Here is a 15211-nt window from a genome sequence, read left to right on the forward strand (position 1 = left end):
GAGATATTTAGTTATCTGATTAAATGTAATTCTTTGTTTATATTTATACTCACTGTGATTTTAGAAACTATTAGGTACAATGATAAAATCCTCTGAGCTCTTCAGTTTCTGTGATGACGAGCAGAATTATGAACTATGGAGTCAACACAGTGTAGGCTTTTCTGCTTGAGAATGAGGCATCTTTAGTGTTCAGTGAAATAGCTTAGATATTAACTTAAATTTCACACTGGAAAAAAGTCCCATAAATTCAATTAAGGCAACAAGTAAAACGGTTGCATTTACCACAGTTGCAGCCGTTCACGCGGGTAGTTCTTCCTATAATTACAGGTTATTGGGTTGTGTTGGTGACTGATATTTTTCAGGTGCAGTATATTTAAGAGTCCAGCAGAGGGAGATGGCTGCTTTGTGCCATACTTCCTGATTCCCTTCGTGGTCTTTATGTCGCCCCAGATGCAAGACTTCTTTCCATCTCCTTAGTTCCAATATACCTGTAATGTTTAATTTTCATCCATGTCTCGTATTGACATGTACCATTTAAAAAATATTACAAATTACAAACTAAGTTTCTCTACGTGGATGCAGGGTTCGTTAGTGAACATTTACATGATTTGGATTTACATTAGCATTACTGAAATTACCATTAAAACATCATGCTTACAGGTTTTCATTCAGCAAATGCACTCTTCTGGGCAACATAGATTCATGTATGCAATTTTGCAAGATCAATAATCAGTTATGCATCAAGTATGTTTTCATCCATCTATATGTCCATTCATCCTTTGATCGATGCATCTATACATCACCCAATTGATTACTGTTTCCTTTCTGTGTCCATTTACCGGTGAAGCCATGATTTCTATGTGATTTGACAGCACTATCTAGAAACTTAAGCGATTTAAGGTATTGGGGTGGACAGGTTTTTAATATCCTTACAGAACTATGACGATGGCTGTGTCCTTTAAAACAGTGGCATTATCCTGTCATCCACCTGGTGGTGTTTTCCTACCCATAATGTGCATCTTTGCATAGTAATGCAATTTATTAGGTATTATCCAGAATTCATGCGTGATTTCTACATGGACGAACAGCCTTGAATTTGAGAAATGACTGAAACATGCACATTTAACAGGATATTTCAGCAATATTTCCATGTTTAAAAATCTAATATGAAATATATTTCTATGCCTGGAATTTTTTAAACAACCAAAGTCTTCACCCTACATTTGAATATAAAGGTGGATTCGTTCCTCTTGAAGAATGGTCCAATGTCCCACTAGAAATTTTCCACAAAAGCGTATGAACATTTGAGTGGAGAGAAAGGGCCTCCTGACACCTTATTACTGTTGTTTCCATCATTTTCTCCACTGATTGTAAAAGTATGAAGGGCTCTTTGTGATCACTGTGTGTGGTCGAGTGCTCATTGTACATACAGCTGCTGTGCCACTTCTCACGCAAATGAGAATTAATGCATAATCTTTACAATACTAACATATAACGCAATAAGTTATTTTAAGCAGCATTTTAAAGTGTGTTAGGTTGCATAGTTTGGAATCAAAAAAGGTTCTAGCAGAACAAAAAGTCAAAGTCAAACGCCGACATGTCAGTGAATGCTTTTGGCTTCTGGCTCAGTGATTGCAACAGACAGGGCGGTCACTTTCCTTGCCGTTCAGAGCTGCATCCCTGCGTGGTAAAGCCTAATGTTTGGGTACTGACAAGCCCAACTGCGCGAGTAGGTCTGGAAGGATTAAAAGGTACAACAGTAGGAATTTTATGCATTAAAGTGTGGCTGCAGTGTGGTGAAAGTGATTGCTGTTCCCCCATATGATAATGACAGGGACTATGCATTACTTCACAGGCAGCTAAGAGTGCCTCGGTAGGAGAGGATCCTTAGCTTGTAGGGGGCTGTAATAGATGACTGGAGGAACTTGATGGCCTCTTTAACATCTGAGCTTTACATTGATTCTCTCCACTCAACTGTAAGTATCTGTGAAACATTAGAAGCCTATTGTCCTTTGTGTATTTTTAGGGATTTTTTTTTCAGGTTATTGTTTGACTCAGATCACCATAGCAACTGTAATATGGGATTGAATTGATTTTCCTTTTTTTTTGTCATTGTTTTTATACATCAATAGCATATGCTTGTTTGTTCTTGCTAGATAAAGACCTTCTCTCCAGCCTTGGTGCCATACGAGTCCAAGTGCCTTGGAGCGTCAGTGGTTCCACCTGAAGGGAGCTGTTGTGGTGGCACAAGATGAGGTATGGGAGGTGAGGACTCAGCATGCAAAGTGCATAATCCAAGTGGGGAAAAAGGTGAGGGAGCGCATAAACAGTGAATCAAACTCAGTTCAACCCACACATTATGACTTATAGCATAAAAACCCCCAAAAGTTCTTGATTGCCTTTCTGTTTGACAAATGAAGCTTGTATTTAAAAAAAAAAAAAACATTCTCAAACATTCTTTCCTTGTTTTATGTGTCTGAGCTGATGGGTTTTTTCACTGTGATGGTGCAGGCAGTGGCTTCTGTTACCATGTTTTGGGTTACACCGATGCTTTTTCTACATAGCAAATGTGACAGTCTGAGGCACATCAGAAAGTGAGATCAGGATATGAATGTTTGTGTTTGCAATTTCCTGTCCTCACCTGCATACTTGAACAGATATTGATTGTTAAGCTTTTTTTTTTTAATTCAAGCCACCATGTCGTTGTTATGTTAATAGCATTGTGAGGCACAATCTGTTCAGTTTCAGTTATCCATATTCCAGTTTTGTTTGCTTTTACATTGCCTAGTGCTTCATTTTTAATTGCTTTATACTACACATCATGGAGTTAAGCTTCTAATGAGCTAACAATCAAGATGGCCTCTATCATGTCTTTTTGATAATTAATGTTTTGACGATCAAAATGTTGCAGTACTTTTGAGGAATACAAAGCATTATTAAATACCTATTTCAGTAGTGTTTGGTAGGTATGTGTATGATCGGCATGGTGATGTGTATGATTGGTATACATAACAAAATTATTTCTTTAATGTGTCCTTTACTGCAAAGCATCTTGTTAAAACTAAAGTTAGCCAGACTTTTTTTGCTCCCACAGAGCTGGCAGCTATCTCTCTTTGATTTCAAGGGTCAGAACAAATGTATTCTTTGATCCGTGAGTTTAATCAGCACCTTTAAAGTACTTTTTGGTTTAGTAGTTAAATGAGCAAACATGTAGAAAAGTTACCAGTGCAGAAAATCTTCTCCTTTGTTAAAATAATGTGGTCCATTAGTGGAGCGAGAGATCAGCCATCTGGACACACAAGTGGAATTGTTTCTATGAATGGAATGTGAACTTTGTTTGTGAAAATCATTGAATTCAGACCATTATTCATAAAACAGATGCTCACGATTTAACAGCAAACTGCTACGGGCAGCATCCTCCGCATCTTATTCCTACATGCTGATGCATAAGACTAAAGATGCTGTAGGAACATTGCAAACCTTTTCACTTTGTCATGTCATTCTGATTGTAAATGGGCTGAGCCACAAAAAGCCTCATTTAGTAAAGTTGGCCTTGTATAACTGTCTCGTAGGTGCTGTGCTGTGTGGGGTGGATGGTCGGAGGACTTATCCTGACTCCAAAAATAAAGAAATAACAAAACATTTCTAAAGAGTTTCACTATAAAGTAATATACTTTATTGTTATTTTTATGTAACTGGCATTGAGTTCAGCAGCTGGAATGTTAAAAATATTAAACCTTAAAAATGGTTTAAATAGGAAAAATGGTTTGAAAATAGGAAATTTATTCTTCATACAGCCTTCCGCTTATACCAAGTGCCCACTTTATATTAGCCTGGTTTCATCCTCTATCCGATGAAACCGAAACTTAAAGGCCAAATTGAATGTGCATTGAAAGCTAACATCCATGAATTAGCTAAAGTTCCAAAAGCTGTTAGTAATTCTACAGAGTTGCCTGTAGTAATGATACTGTGACTAATGGTTAGCTTTAATTGTTCACATCTTGATTTCCACTAAGCTCTTTACATTGTTCACATAGTGTTATGTGAATGCTAGTCACAGTATGAGACACTCCAGAAAGATGTAGGCTACACTGACAGCAGTGAAGGTAAGAGGTGGAGGTACATTAAGCTGTTTCTTTATCCTTCTGATTAAATTGTAGATTTCCTCAAATCCCATTACAGAAGTACTCTGAAATAATGACAGCTTGAAAGCATAATTCATTTGACATAATGAATTCCTTTAAAAATGGAAGACAGTGATTTGGGTACTTCTGGTTTACTTTGCCTCATGCGACATAAAATTGTCAGTCTTTGTAAACTAGGAATAAGACATAGAAATGGTGTATTGGCAATAACAACGTTAGCAATTCCTAAGGAGCACAATGAATTACCATAAATGTATTGATCCAGTTGAATCACCAAAGTCAAAATTCAGGTAATGTAATGATTAGACTGAGTAACACAGTTAATTTATATACAGGGTAATACTAAGTTGAATATTTCTTACCATCCTTAAAAGCACTCCATATCTCTATTGCGTGGTTTGACGAAATTACTGGGGTTATACTCTTTTGCATCGTGCTAATTATAAGATAAATCTTAGCTTTGATTTCACGTGTTTTGTTAGCCTTGTAGCTCATGTAACGCAAATGAAAAAAAAATCAAATGTCCATTAACTGTGCAGGAAATACTTAATTGACCAAGTGAGTAGATGTTCAAAAACAAACATCACTAACAAAAGTGCATCACCTGTTTTATCTGCAGTTAGAATTAGTAAAGTTTCCAAGCATACTTTAAAGAACACTGAATTTTGAGGTTGGTTAATTTCCTCAAGTTAGCAGAGACTTCTTACAGTCACATGAACCAACATGAAGATTCTTGAAGCTTTTTAATAGTGCAAATCTCTAAACATGGCTGCACTGGTTTCTCATGCTTAAAGAAAAACACTCAGTAACCTGTTCATAACCATACACAGCATCGCACCTACTGCTTTAATCTTTGCTCTACTGTCATTCCAGATAAGCTACCCAGGAACTGGTTGACGTCTTGCTGAAATGATGAATATTATTGAAATTGCATCAGTAAATTTGAAACATGTTAAATTCTTTGTTGAGTCTGACATCCAACGGAATATTAGGACCAAATAAATGAGAAAATGCTAAAACGGGGTTGCATTTCGGTTGCTCAGCACCTCTGAAGAAGACTCTCCGTGAGCATTCTCCTAAACAGCTTTAGCCAGACAGCAGCGGCTGCCGCCAAGCCCTTCCCAAGCACCAGTGGCGCCCCCTACGGCCTCCCTGCAAAAATTACTGGACACCGCAGTGTTTCCTATGATAAAAATGTACTTGTGGTGGTAAACGTTGCTAGCTAATGCTAGTAGCCTATAGCGAATATAGCTATGGTTTATTGGTTAAATTAGCGTTTTAGACAAGCTCCCCTTTATAGCGGAGCTACAGTAGGTGATGTATGTGCCCTGGACCCATGGCCTGTGCGGAGAAGCCAACAACAAAAAACTTTTTTGTGAAACAAATGTTTAATGATTTAAAGAAATACGTTACACACCATTTTCATTTCTAATTTTGCTCACTGAAGCGCAAACGGTTGTGTAGGTGCTGCTTCCAAACATTGCACCGCTTGGCTTAGGCTAAACGGGCCGTTTCCATGGCATCATGCAGCGCATTTTCAAGAGTCAATCAGAATACGTCTAATACATTAAATACGTCCAGATGCTACTTCTTGTCGCATTTAACACATTTTTGTGTGAACAGAAAAATCAATATGTTAACCCACACTGATGCTTTTTCAACGTAGCAACGATTTTTCCTGTGTGATTGCTCAAATATTTACTGTATTTTTGATGGGGTTACATCTTCATTTCTATGTATTTGGTTAGTGTGTGCAGGTGGCTTAGCACAATACAATTTTTGTAGCCCACATCTAGGCGTTTTCTCTAACACCCATATACTGAAAATGCAAACGCCACCCCTGTGAGTAACGTTAAGTTTGCTAAGTTACAGTAGATGAATGAAACATGAATGGATATGAATGAAATCTTTGTTCTTAGCTAATAATTAATGTGTATGTTTAAGAAACCCACACTCCTGATTTGTTGTTGATGAACTGAAGTTGGAATTTGATAGGCTAATTAATTAAAAATGCAAGGTAAGAGTACAGTTTATTGTATACTATAATATATTATCTTTACCTTTGTTGCAACTTGCATACCCTGCAATTCCTCTGTGTTGTATAGCCTTTTTAGTGTGCCACCCCAAGATTTTCACTGACCCCGTCTGGTGCTTCAACTGAATATTTTCTGCACATACCACTGCCAAGCACCTGCATATGCATATTCAGCGCACAGTTTAGGCAAAGCAACTGCATGGTGGGAGTGTTGATTAAGCACAGGTAGATTAAAGGCTGGTGATTATTCTCTCGGTGGATAGTCGTCTCCGTGGCGGCCCCTTGCAGCACAGCGGTCCTAACGCTCTTTCTAGACCTGTGGATAGGGCTTCAGCGTTGCCATGGCACTGCTGCCGTCAGTCCCACGTTACACTGGAGATAGCGATAGAGCAGTGAGCTGCTACAGCGAACACCTCCATTACCCCCATCTGTGCTGACTGAGAGGCAGGTCTTACGAAATGACCAACGTTGTCACACTCCCCATGTACAGTGTTGCCTGCTGCTCAAATAAAAAAGTGTTCCCTTCCTGTCGCTGGCAAAAGCCAAAGGATGATTCAGCTCTTTTGGAAGTCCATGTAAGTACAATAAACCTCATATTGTGTTTCTAACACTGTTGTAATGAGAGATTTTGGAGCTTACAGTGCTGTGGGCGGAAGGTTGATGTAACATCTTCGTGGTCAAGCGTCATCCAACCGTCAGAGTAGTGTGTTCAGTGTTTTGTTCTGTTTTGCTGTAGTACACACCATCATTTGTAAACCCCCCCCATCTAATTTATTTCTAAGCCTTCTGGAGTTGGAGTTCCTGAATAATGCTTACAGTTGCTTGGGCAGATCGGATGTTTTCCTGCTGTTTAGGTTGTCTTCAGTTTCCCTTTAGTTTGCAGTAAAATTGATTCCATCAGGATTTGAAATCATGATTCAAATGGCAGATGAAAAACATTTATTTACTCTTTAAGGTACAAAAATGATATTCCATTTGCAAGCTTATAGATCTTTATTTAAAGCCATCTAACATTTGCAGTGAACATGTTCCCATGTAATATACTCCTGGATGGACTTCAGTCTCCTGTTTGTGATGCTACACATACAATTGTAGCTGAACCAAGTGAAAGCAGTGGGGAGGCTTCAAACGAAGTGCATATAGAGGGCACTCATGAAGTGGCGTTTGATTTACTCCATCAGCTCCGGTCAAGTGTGTGGTTAGTTTATTGACTCCTACATGTCACTGTGTATTACTGTGTGTGCCATGGTGTGAAACCTTATTTTTATTGGTCGAAAAAGCACATGGCAAAGAGTGTCTGCATTTTAAATACATTTTTATGAATTTTCATAAAATGTGTTAGCATGCAAAGTATAGAAATGTTGTCATAGTTTTGTATGCAACAACCGACTGCAATAGTCTATAGTTTAAAACTTGCCTATAAATTAACAAGCTGTCATATTGTTTTTAAAACTAGAATCCTCACATTTTTATTTTAAAAGGTGGGTAAGTGCATATTTCAAGTTCCATAACACATTGGTCTTTGGTGGAAATCATTTTAGTATACTGGTAATTGTCAGCTGTGTCTAAAAAAACATTTAAGGGGTGAGAAGCTCCATTTGTATCCCAGCTGTGTCTGCGGAAAACCATTATGAGATATGCAAGGAAGCCTGTGGTTTCTGTCAGTCAGAAAGCTGGCTGTCTGGGTAGCTTCCACAAAGTGCTACAGAATCAGTCACTACTCCATTTACTCACATTTGCCCTTATCTGTTCCACCTGACACCCACACACACACCCTTAGTCACTGTTGAATTGCGGAGAAGGTGGAGAGAAGATGCAACAACAGCAGAGAGGTACAGACACACGCTTACACACGTTCACACGCACACACACACTTCCACATATTCTTCCAGGGAGTGAACAATTTGCTCTGTTACTTCGGTCTTTTTTTTTCTTCTCAAAACCTTTCTGAAACAAAGCAAAAAACCCCAAAAAAAACCAAAAACAACAACAACAAAAAATCTGACCCATAGATAAGTATGCTCATCTAGACCCAGGCCTGCTTGGACTGATCGCTCCATGGCAGTGTTGACACATGGTCCAGTGCAGCACCTCCCAGGAGACAGCCCTGCTGGAGCTGCCCACTCAGGAGGTTTGTCTTGTTGTTATGAGCATCAAGGTTCTGGCTAATTTTATGTACTATGAAAAATGAATGCTGGTGGTGAGTAAACAGGAACAGTTGAACAGCTTGTACCAGGACACACAGTTGTAATGCTTTTATTTGTTCCACCTACTGCAAAAGAATGGTTGTGGATTTGCACCACCCCCCTGTTGTGATGTATAACTGTAGACGTTTTAAATTATTTTGAATGAATAACTGGAGGACTAAAGTGCATATTGATAAACACAGGAAGTCTAGGCAAACTGAAAGTCTAGGGGAGTGAGGTCCTATTTTGTTGCATCCTGTTTTGGTAACCCCATTTGCCTGGCCATGTCCCGCTTTTCAGGGCTAATAAAAATGACCATACATAGACGTAAGATCGAGTTGGTTTCAGTTTTCTTGTAGTTATTTCATCATTGTCCTGCAGCCAAGTTGGAACGTGAAACATTAAGCGTTTTTACACTAACCTAAAAAGATGTTTTGCAGGTTTTTCACTTGCAGTATTTAGTAGAAGTTTAGGAGAAGAAGACTGTGCTCCTAAATGGATGCAAGAGCGCAGGTTGTGTCAGGAGCGGTCCGGCTCGTGCTCCGGGGAGGAGTGGATCTGGGTTTGGAGGATTCCTCTGGCCCTAGGGAGTGATATGAGCTCAGGTCATAGCTGGTTCAGCAGCCAGAGAGATTTAAAGCACGCTTCTGACCCGAGAGCTCTCTACTCCCCACTATAACCCCTCTCACAAACTAATGGCTTTATGACTCACTAGGCCCTTCTTTATTGATTTGTAAACTGCATGTGACATTGCTAGCAAATGAGTAATGGCGGAGGGATGTGGATGGGAAGTGTTTGTGTGAAACAAAACACAGGATAGAAGGCTTGGCATCTGTTGGCTCTCTTACACACACTTACACTACATAGACCTGTCTGCTTTTATAATTGGAAAATATCCAAAGACAGCTCAGTCTAACAGAGCTCAATCTACTAGTGTATTAATTTAATTTGCTTACTTTTATTCACATTATCATTGAAATATTGGTGAGGACAGATTTGATATTCTGAAGCGTTTATTCGAAAGGAATGATGGAGAGAGAAGCCATTAGACGGTCTCCCTTACTAACCCTTTCCTCCAGTGGAAAGAGAGAGACAGAGTGCTTAGTGCACGCACGCACACATTCTCACACTCATACAGCATTACTCAACCAATCGGCCATCCCCTGCTCAGTCTGCCTCTTGGCTGCTGTTCAGCAAGGACCGTAGTGCAGGTCACAGCATCATTGCAGTCGGATGTGAGGCTGCGTGTCCTTACCCCGGGCAGGACTAGCCATGCCTGGCTTCCCTGAGGTGCTCTGCCCACCCACCATAAAGGCTCTTCCGGTTCTTTACCACAACAGGTGATGCCGAAACATCCATGCTGCTCCTCAACCTCTGGATCCTAAGAGATGGTGCCTTCAGCATAACTCCTTCAGGACCACGATCAGTGATCAGCAACAGATTAAACTCTTCCAACTTTCAGTGTGTCTGCATTTTGCGGATGTATGCCTTTTTGTCCAGTGATTTGCTCTCCGTGGGAATATAGAAGGGTACATCCGGGCTAGTTGGAGATGGTACAGAGATGCCAGACCTGCCAGGCTGCTGCGCTGTGAGACATCCATGCTCCACTCTGTTCTCAGCCTGTTGGAATGTTACAGGTGAAGCCTCACTATATTCACTCTCTCTACTCAGCCGTTGCACTTTGCGGTTGTGTGTACTTCTATAGACCTAGAGCCGTCTCTCCTACTGATTCTACTAATTTACTTGCTCATCCTCCCTCCCTTCCTCCCTTCCTCCCTCCCTCCCTCCCTCCCTACCAGACCTTTTTCTCTCTCTCTCTCTCTCTTGCTCTCTCTCTCCCACCAGCTGTAGCAACAGCAGCAGCTGAGAGGCATAATCACCCCTATTTGCTGTACAGATCACAGCTCGACATGGAGATAACCCACTGCTTTATTTAAGGTAATCTGATTTGGGCAAATCGCCGGTGGGGAAAGCGCACAAAGCATTAGACTGGTAGGCTGGTCTGAGTTGATCAGCAGCTGTAATGTGTTCCGTACACCCTCATCTAAGCTGCCCGCGCGGGTGTGTGGTAAGTACCCTGTAATTAGATTGGACCCACTGATGGAAAAGTAAGTAAGAACATTTTCATGAAAAAAAATAAATTTTTGTTTTTGGTGAAAAAGGGTAAAGGCATAAGGAATTATTCCTCTGCTTAGCACATTCTCACATGTGCTTGGTGAAATGTGTGCATCAGGAAATCGTGGTTTGACTAGTATTCTGTATTTCTCTGGCATCTTTTGGTTTGAAATGGTGTATATCTGTAAAAGTGATTGCTATATGTAGTTCGGTTTTGACCCAGATATGCAGATTTACAAAAAGGATTAGTGCAGCTACCTGTACTATATTGATTGTATTGGTTTATCACCTGCTACACTGGGTAGGAATCATTTCAAATACTTGTTGAAAGTACATTATTCATTGCATACAGTGCTAGACATTAAGAATCTACATCTAGAAGGACGTATTTGATTGAGTTAGCAAATTCAAATCGGAATGAAGTCCAAGAATGAGGATGCAGAGACCTTATTTTCATATAATTTATGTGTTGCTATTCTGTTATCTGTTTAGTTTACCCCCTGAGAAGTCTTAGGTTTTTTTTGCAAAAGCAACTTGAATTGTACCTCAAAGGGCCTGACAGCTGGTAGAGTTCAGAATGTGAGTTTCCTCCTGAAGATATTTTTGTCTTTGATATTGGCAAAAGTTATGTAAAGTTTTATCCTTGTTTTGTTCTAGTAATGCACATTACTAGCACAATACACAGACTATACTATACACAGAAAGGTCTATTTTATCTTTATCCTTATCAGAGTACAGCTTCAATAGCAAAGCAAAGTCAGTTGACACGGTAGTAATGTCAACTGAGTTCTGAATATTTGTGACCAATAAAAGCTATTATTATTGGTAACAACCCCAAAACATTTTGCAGCACAAAAAAGTATATGATATGATAAGGTGGCATATACAATATATTTTGGTTTGGGTTTAATGTTTGGTATCATCTTCAGATATATAGTTGCGTTTTGGATGATGCAGAAATCTTGCAGTTTTACTCAAATCAAGTGAGTTAACTAATATTTGGGACTGATGGTTTATCTAACTAATAGCTCTAACCTGTAGATGTGTGCTGTAAGACATCCTTATACCCAAAACAAATTAACTCTAGTGTATGGTTATCTTATACAGGAACACAATTGCATCAGCTTATAGCAGTCAAATCTAGATTTCCAATGCAGAGAAGAAGCAAAGTAAATCTGCCTAGGTGTTTGTTTTGTTTTGTTTTGTTTTTTGTTTTTTTTGGAATATTGTTGTTTCATGATAGTAAAGAAATTAAAACAAACAACAAATTAAGTTAATCTTAGGTTTAAGACTATTGCAGTTTATTTTTCCTTTCTATGGGTGCTTTGCAGAGACATCATAAACATAAAACTGCATATTAGGTTTAGAATTTTTGACCTTTTGTTTTTTTTTAAAACTTTTTCCCACAATTTATTTTTCTGATATGTAGAGCTATGGAGATTCACTGCTCTCTGTGCTGATGTAGAGATTTTGTGTGTGTGTGTGTGTGTGTGTCTGCACAGTTTTCCAGACTGTTGGGACAGTGATGTGTAGTACTATGAGTCTGCTGGGCTGCCCAGGGGGTGGTAGACCCTCTCTGGTACTCCTGCTTCTCCTGCTGTGCTGTCCTGCTGTTCACCCCCGCACGAGGTCCCTTCGCCCCATCGAGACCCACAAACATGCCTCCAAGCACCAGAACATCACACTGGCCGTAATCCTTCCCCAGCACAACACATCCTACCCCTGGGCCTGGCCGCGCGTGGGGCCCGCCTTGGCCCGCGCCATAGCCCTCGTCAACGCCGACCCCTCGCTCCTCCCCAGCTACACTCTGCGTCACGTCTTCGAGAACAGCGAGAACGCCGACGGCATCTGCTCCGAGTCCATTGCCCCGCTCATGGCTGTGGACCTAAAGTTCGCCCATGAGCCGTGGGCCTTCCTTGGCCCAGGCTGTGACTACACTTCCTCACCCGTGGGGCTCTTCACCACCCACTGGGGCCTCCCCATGATCACAGCAGGGGCCCCCGCCGTAGGCTTCCTTCGTGCTGAGGTCTACACCTCCATCACCAACACGGGCCCCACACACAAGAAATTGGGCGAGTTCACGCTGCAAGTGTGTAAACACTTTGGCTGGAGCCGGCACATCCTGCTGATGTTTAGCGACAGCAAGATGGGTGAGCGTGTCTGTTACTTTGCCATCGAGGGCCTATACACAGAGCTGCATGAGGCCAATATCACCACCGCGGAGTTTGTGTTCGAGGAGGACAGCAGACCTGTCAACTACACCGAGCACCTGCACAAGATAAAAGAGGAAGGCAGAGGTGAGTGGCATGGCACCTTCTTCCACAGTAGCAGACATGTGGATTTGTTTGCACACGCTTTTCCAGCCACCCAGAACCTCACAGAGCCTGTTTCCCACAACTAGATCAAGCTTAATCCAGGTCTTAACCACAGATCATTGTGCAAATTGTACTAGAACTTGGTCATATCCTTCCAGATGAAATAGATTTTGGCTCAGCTGTTATGTAATTTGCAGTCTACAGTCCCTTATCTGGTTCATACACACCGTGTGTTCTTTTGTCATAATAGCTTTTCAAACATTTGACTCAAAGTTATCTGTATTGCAGCAGTTTCCTGGACCTCTCCGTTTGACTAGCCATTCCTATTCCTTACTGAAGGTAAACTCCTTCCTGTTCTGTTATCTGTAACCAGGCTGAGGAATTGTATTGTGTTGTGTGATGCAGGAATACAAAGTTAACATTTGTCACCCTACAACACACTTCTAGTGTGCTCTGTGGTGAATCTAACAACACTAAATGTTGTGGTTCATTTTAATTCCCCTTTATATTTCGTATGTATAAACCATCCATTCATATTCATGAAGTAACTAGGTAGAAATGTATTCAATAATATTGCAGTTGCCAAACTGGAGCTTGTGTAACTAGAAAAGGCTTTTTTATGGTTTTCTCAGCCAATCACAGAGAGGTAAACTAACAGGCAGAAATGAACTCTAATATTTAGCAGTGGCTATAATGGCATACATTCCAATTCTTGATTTCATTTCTATTATATAGGCAGTCACTTCTACTGCTTTTGACATTGTTTTTATAACCCAGTGAGATGATGTTCATAAGGATTAGTTTGCAGTGTGTGCCTTAACTTGTCTCCAAGGTCCCGAAGGGATATAAAAATGCCCACACAGCAACATTTATTAACAGAGGTCAAAAGTGTCGCTGTTTAAGGAAGTTCAGCTCGTTGTATCAGATCTCTTGGTATTTCCTGTGAAAACAGACTTTATCATCTGCCCACTTTATTGCAATTTCCTTGGAATCTACTTTGAGCTGGTCCACTTAACGGAATCAGATGAAAGATGAGACTAGTCACAAGTGTGTGAAGACTGTTACCTGCAATTCAGCTGTTGCTTTTAGGTAATGCTTTCAAAGTAATTTCCCTCTTTGAAGTCCATCACTGAGATTAAACCAAGTTAGATGATAATGTCTTGAAATAAATAAAATACTTAAACGTGATGAAACATCAGGACAGGTGGATCTCTAAAAGCTTAAAAACATGGTTTTGTATGTGCATGTACGTGTGCGTCTGTGTCTGCCTGTCTCCTCATGGGTGCCACGCGGCACATGCTTGAACAGAACAAAGTACTTATATGAAGAGCCTCCACCACTAAAGACAGTGATGGAGGAGGGTAGTAAAGAGCTCTGGAAGAGAGGGACCCAGGGAGTGATCAGGACGGGGTGCAGGTTAATGTGGAATAGTTTGCTGAAGCACATGTGTGTGTTGCTCCTGGCTGCTTGATAAACACTTGTTTTGCAGTCTCCTGCTGAGCCCCCCCCCCCCCCCAGGATCTCATCAGTTGACAGGAAGTGCCTCTCAAAATGGCACTCATTCTTCATCTCACTCGCCTGGGCACAATAAATATGTAACATACTTGCATTAGCAGAAGCACTTAAAGACACTGTTACCTAGCGTTCCTGCTTGGACGTATTGTACAGTGTCTCTCCAGAACGCTCTGTTCTACTGCTGAGCAGGGTCTAGAATATTACACCGTAAAGAGCTGTGGCTTTGAATATAATGTCCTGTCACAGAAACTTAAATCGCTTCGACATTGAGTTATTAAATGTTGTACTTTACTATTTTCTTACCTCTCACCTCCATATATTTGTTCATTTCTTTTATGGGATTTCCAGTGACTGTTATACTACTGTATGTAAATATTGCTGAACCTGCATCTACATTGACATCTCCAATCTTACCTGTAGCAACCAAACTGAAATTTTATGGCTCTTTTAGTTTTCAAAAGAAAGACCAGTGAAATGTCAACAAAACATAGGTTTTCATGATTTCTGCCTGATGTGGGGGAAAAAAAACAAAGTACACACACCTTTAATGCTTTTTGCAAACTCTAATGTTTCTGGATTCCCTCTGTGTTTTAAGAGAGCCCGTAGAGTGCCCTCTGATTGGCACACCCTGTTGCAGTTGTCCCAGTGTTGGCTTGTTTGTAGTGGAGCTCCTTTCATCAGGCCTACTAATGGCCAGGAATCAGCAGGAGCTTCAGCATCAATACCTCTCATTAGGCACTCACGCACTTAAAAGCGGCTCTGTTCGTGAGGACCCACCGCTCTGCCCGGACTTGATCTCCTCGATTTTCAGATCACATCAGTCATTATCGACTGGGTACTGTTACAGCAGTGCCAGTTGTAGGAAGGTCCTTACTTCTCTAGGTCAGCACTCAGCAGGGG

At 40.7% G+C, this 15211-nt stretch overlaps 1 protein-coding gene and 1 long non-coding RNA gene across 2 annotated transcripts in view; both read left to right on the forward strand.

Moving 5' to 3' along the window:
• Positions 1–1672: 1672 nt before the first annotated feature.
• Positions 1673–2307, forward strand: LOC113571168. Its single transcript, XR_003409965.2, has 3 exons — positions 1673–1751; positions 1856–1976; positions 2157–2307. It is a non-coding gene; the product is annotated as an uncharacterized LOC113571168 (long non-coding RNA).
• A 4323-nt stretch (positions 2308–6630) lies between these two features.
• Positions 6631–15211, forward strand: part of npr1b (natriuretic peptide receptor 1b) — a 45595-nt gene continuing 37014 nt past the window's right edge. The window contains exons 1-4 of the mRNA XM_035531161.1: positions 6631–6755; positions 9707–10003; positions 10166–10304; positions 11984–12778. Coding sequence (XP_035387054.1) covers positions 12007–12778 — 772 coding nt within the window. The 5' untranslated portion in view covers positions 6631–6755; positions 9707–10003; positions 10166–10304; positions 11984–12006. The remainder of the gene's footprint in view (positions 6756–9706; positions 10004–10165; positions 10305–11983; positions 12779–15211) is intronic.

Source organism: Electrophorus electricus, chromosome 10 (genome assembly GCF_013358815.1).
Source record: "Electrophorus electricus isolate fEleEle1 chromosome 10, fEleEle1.pri, whole genome shotgun sequence".
Taxonomy (NCBI): domain Eukaryota; kingdom Metazoa; phylum Chordata; class Actinopteri; order Gymnotiformes; family Gymnotidae; genus Electrophorus; species Electrophorus electricus.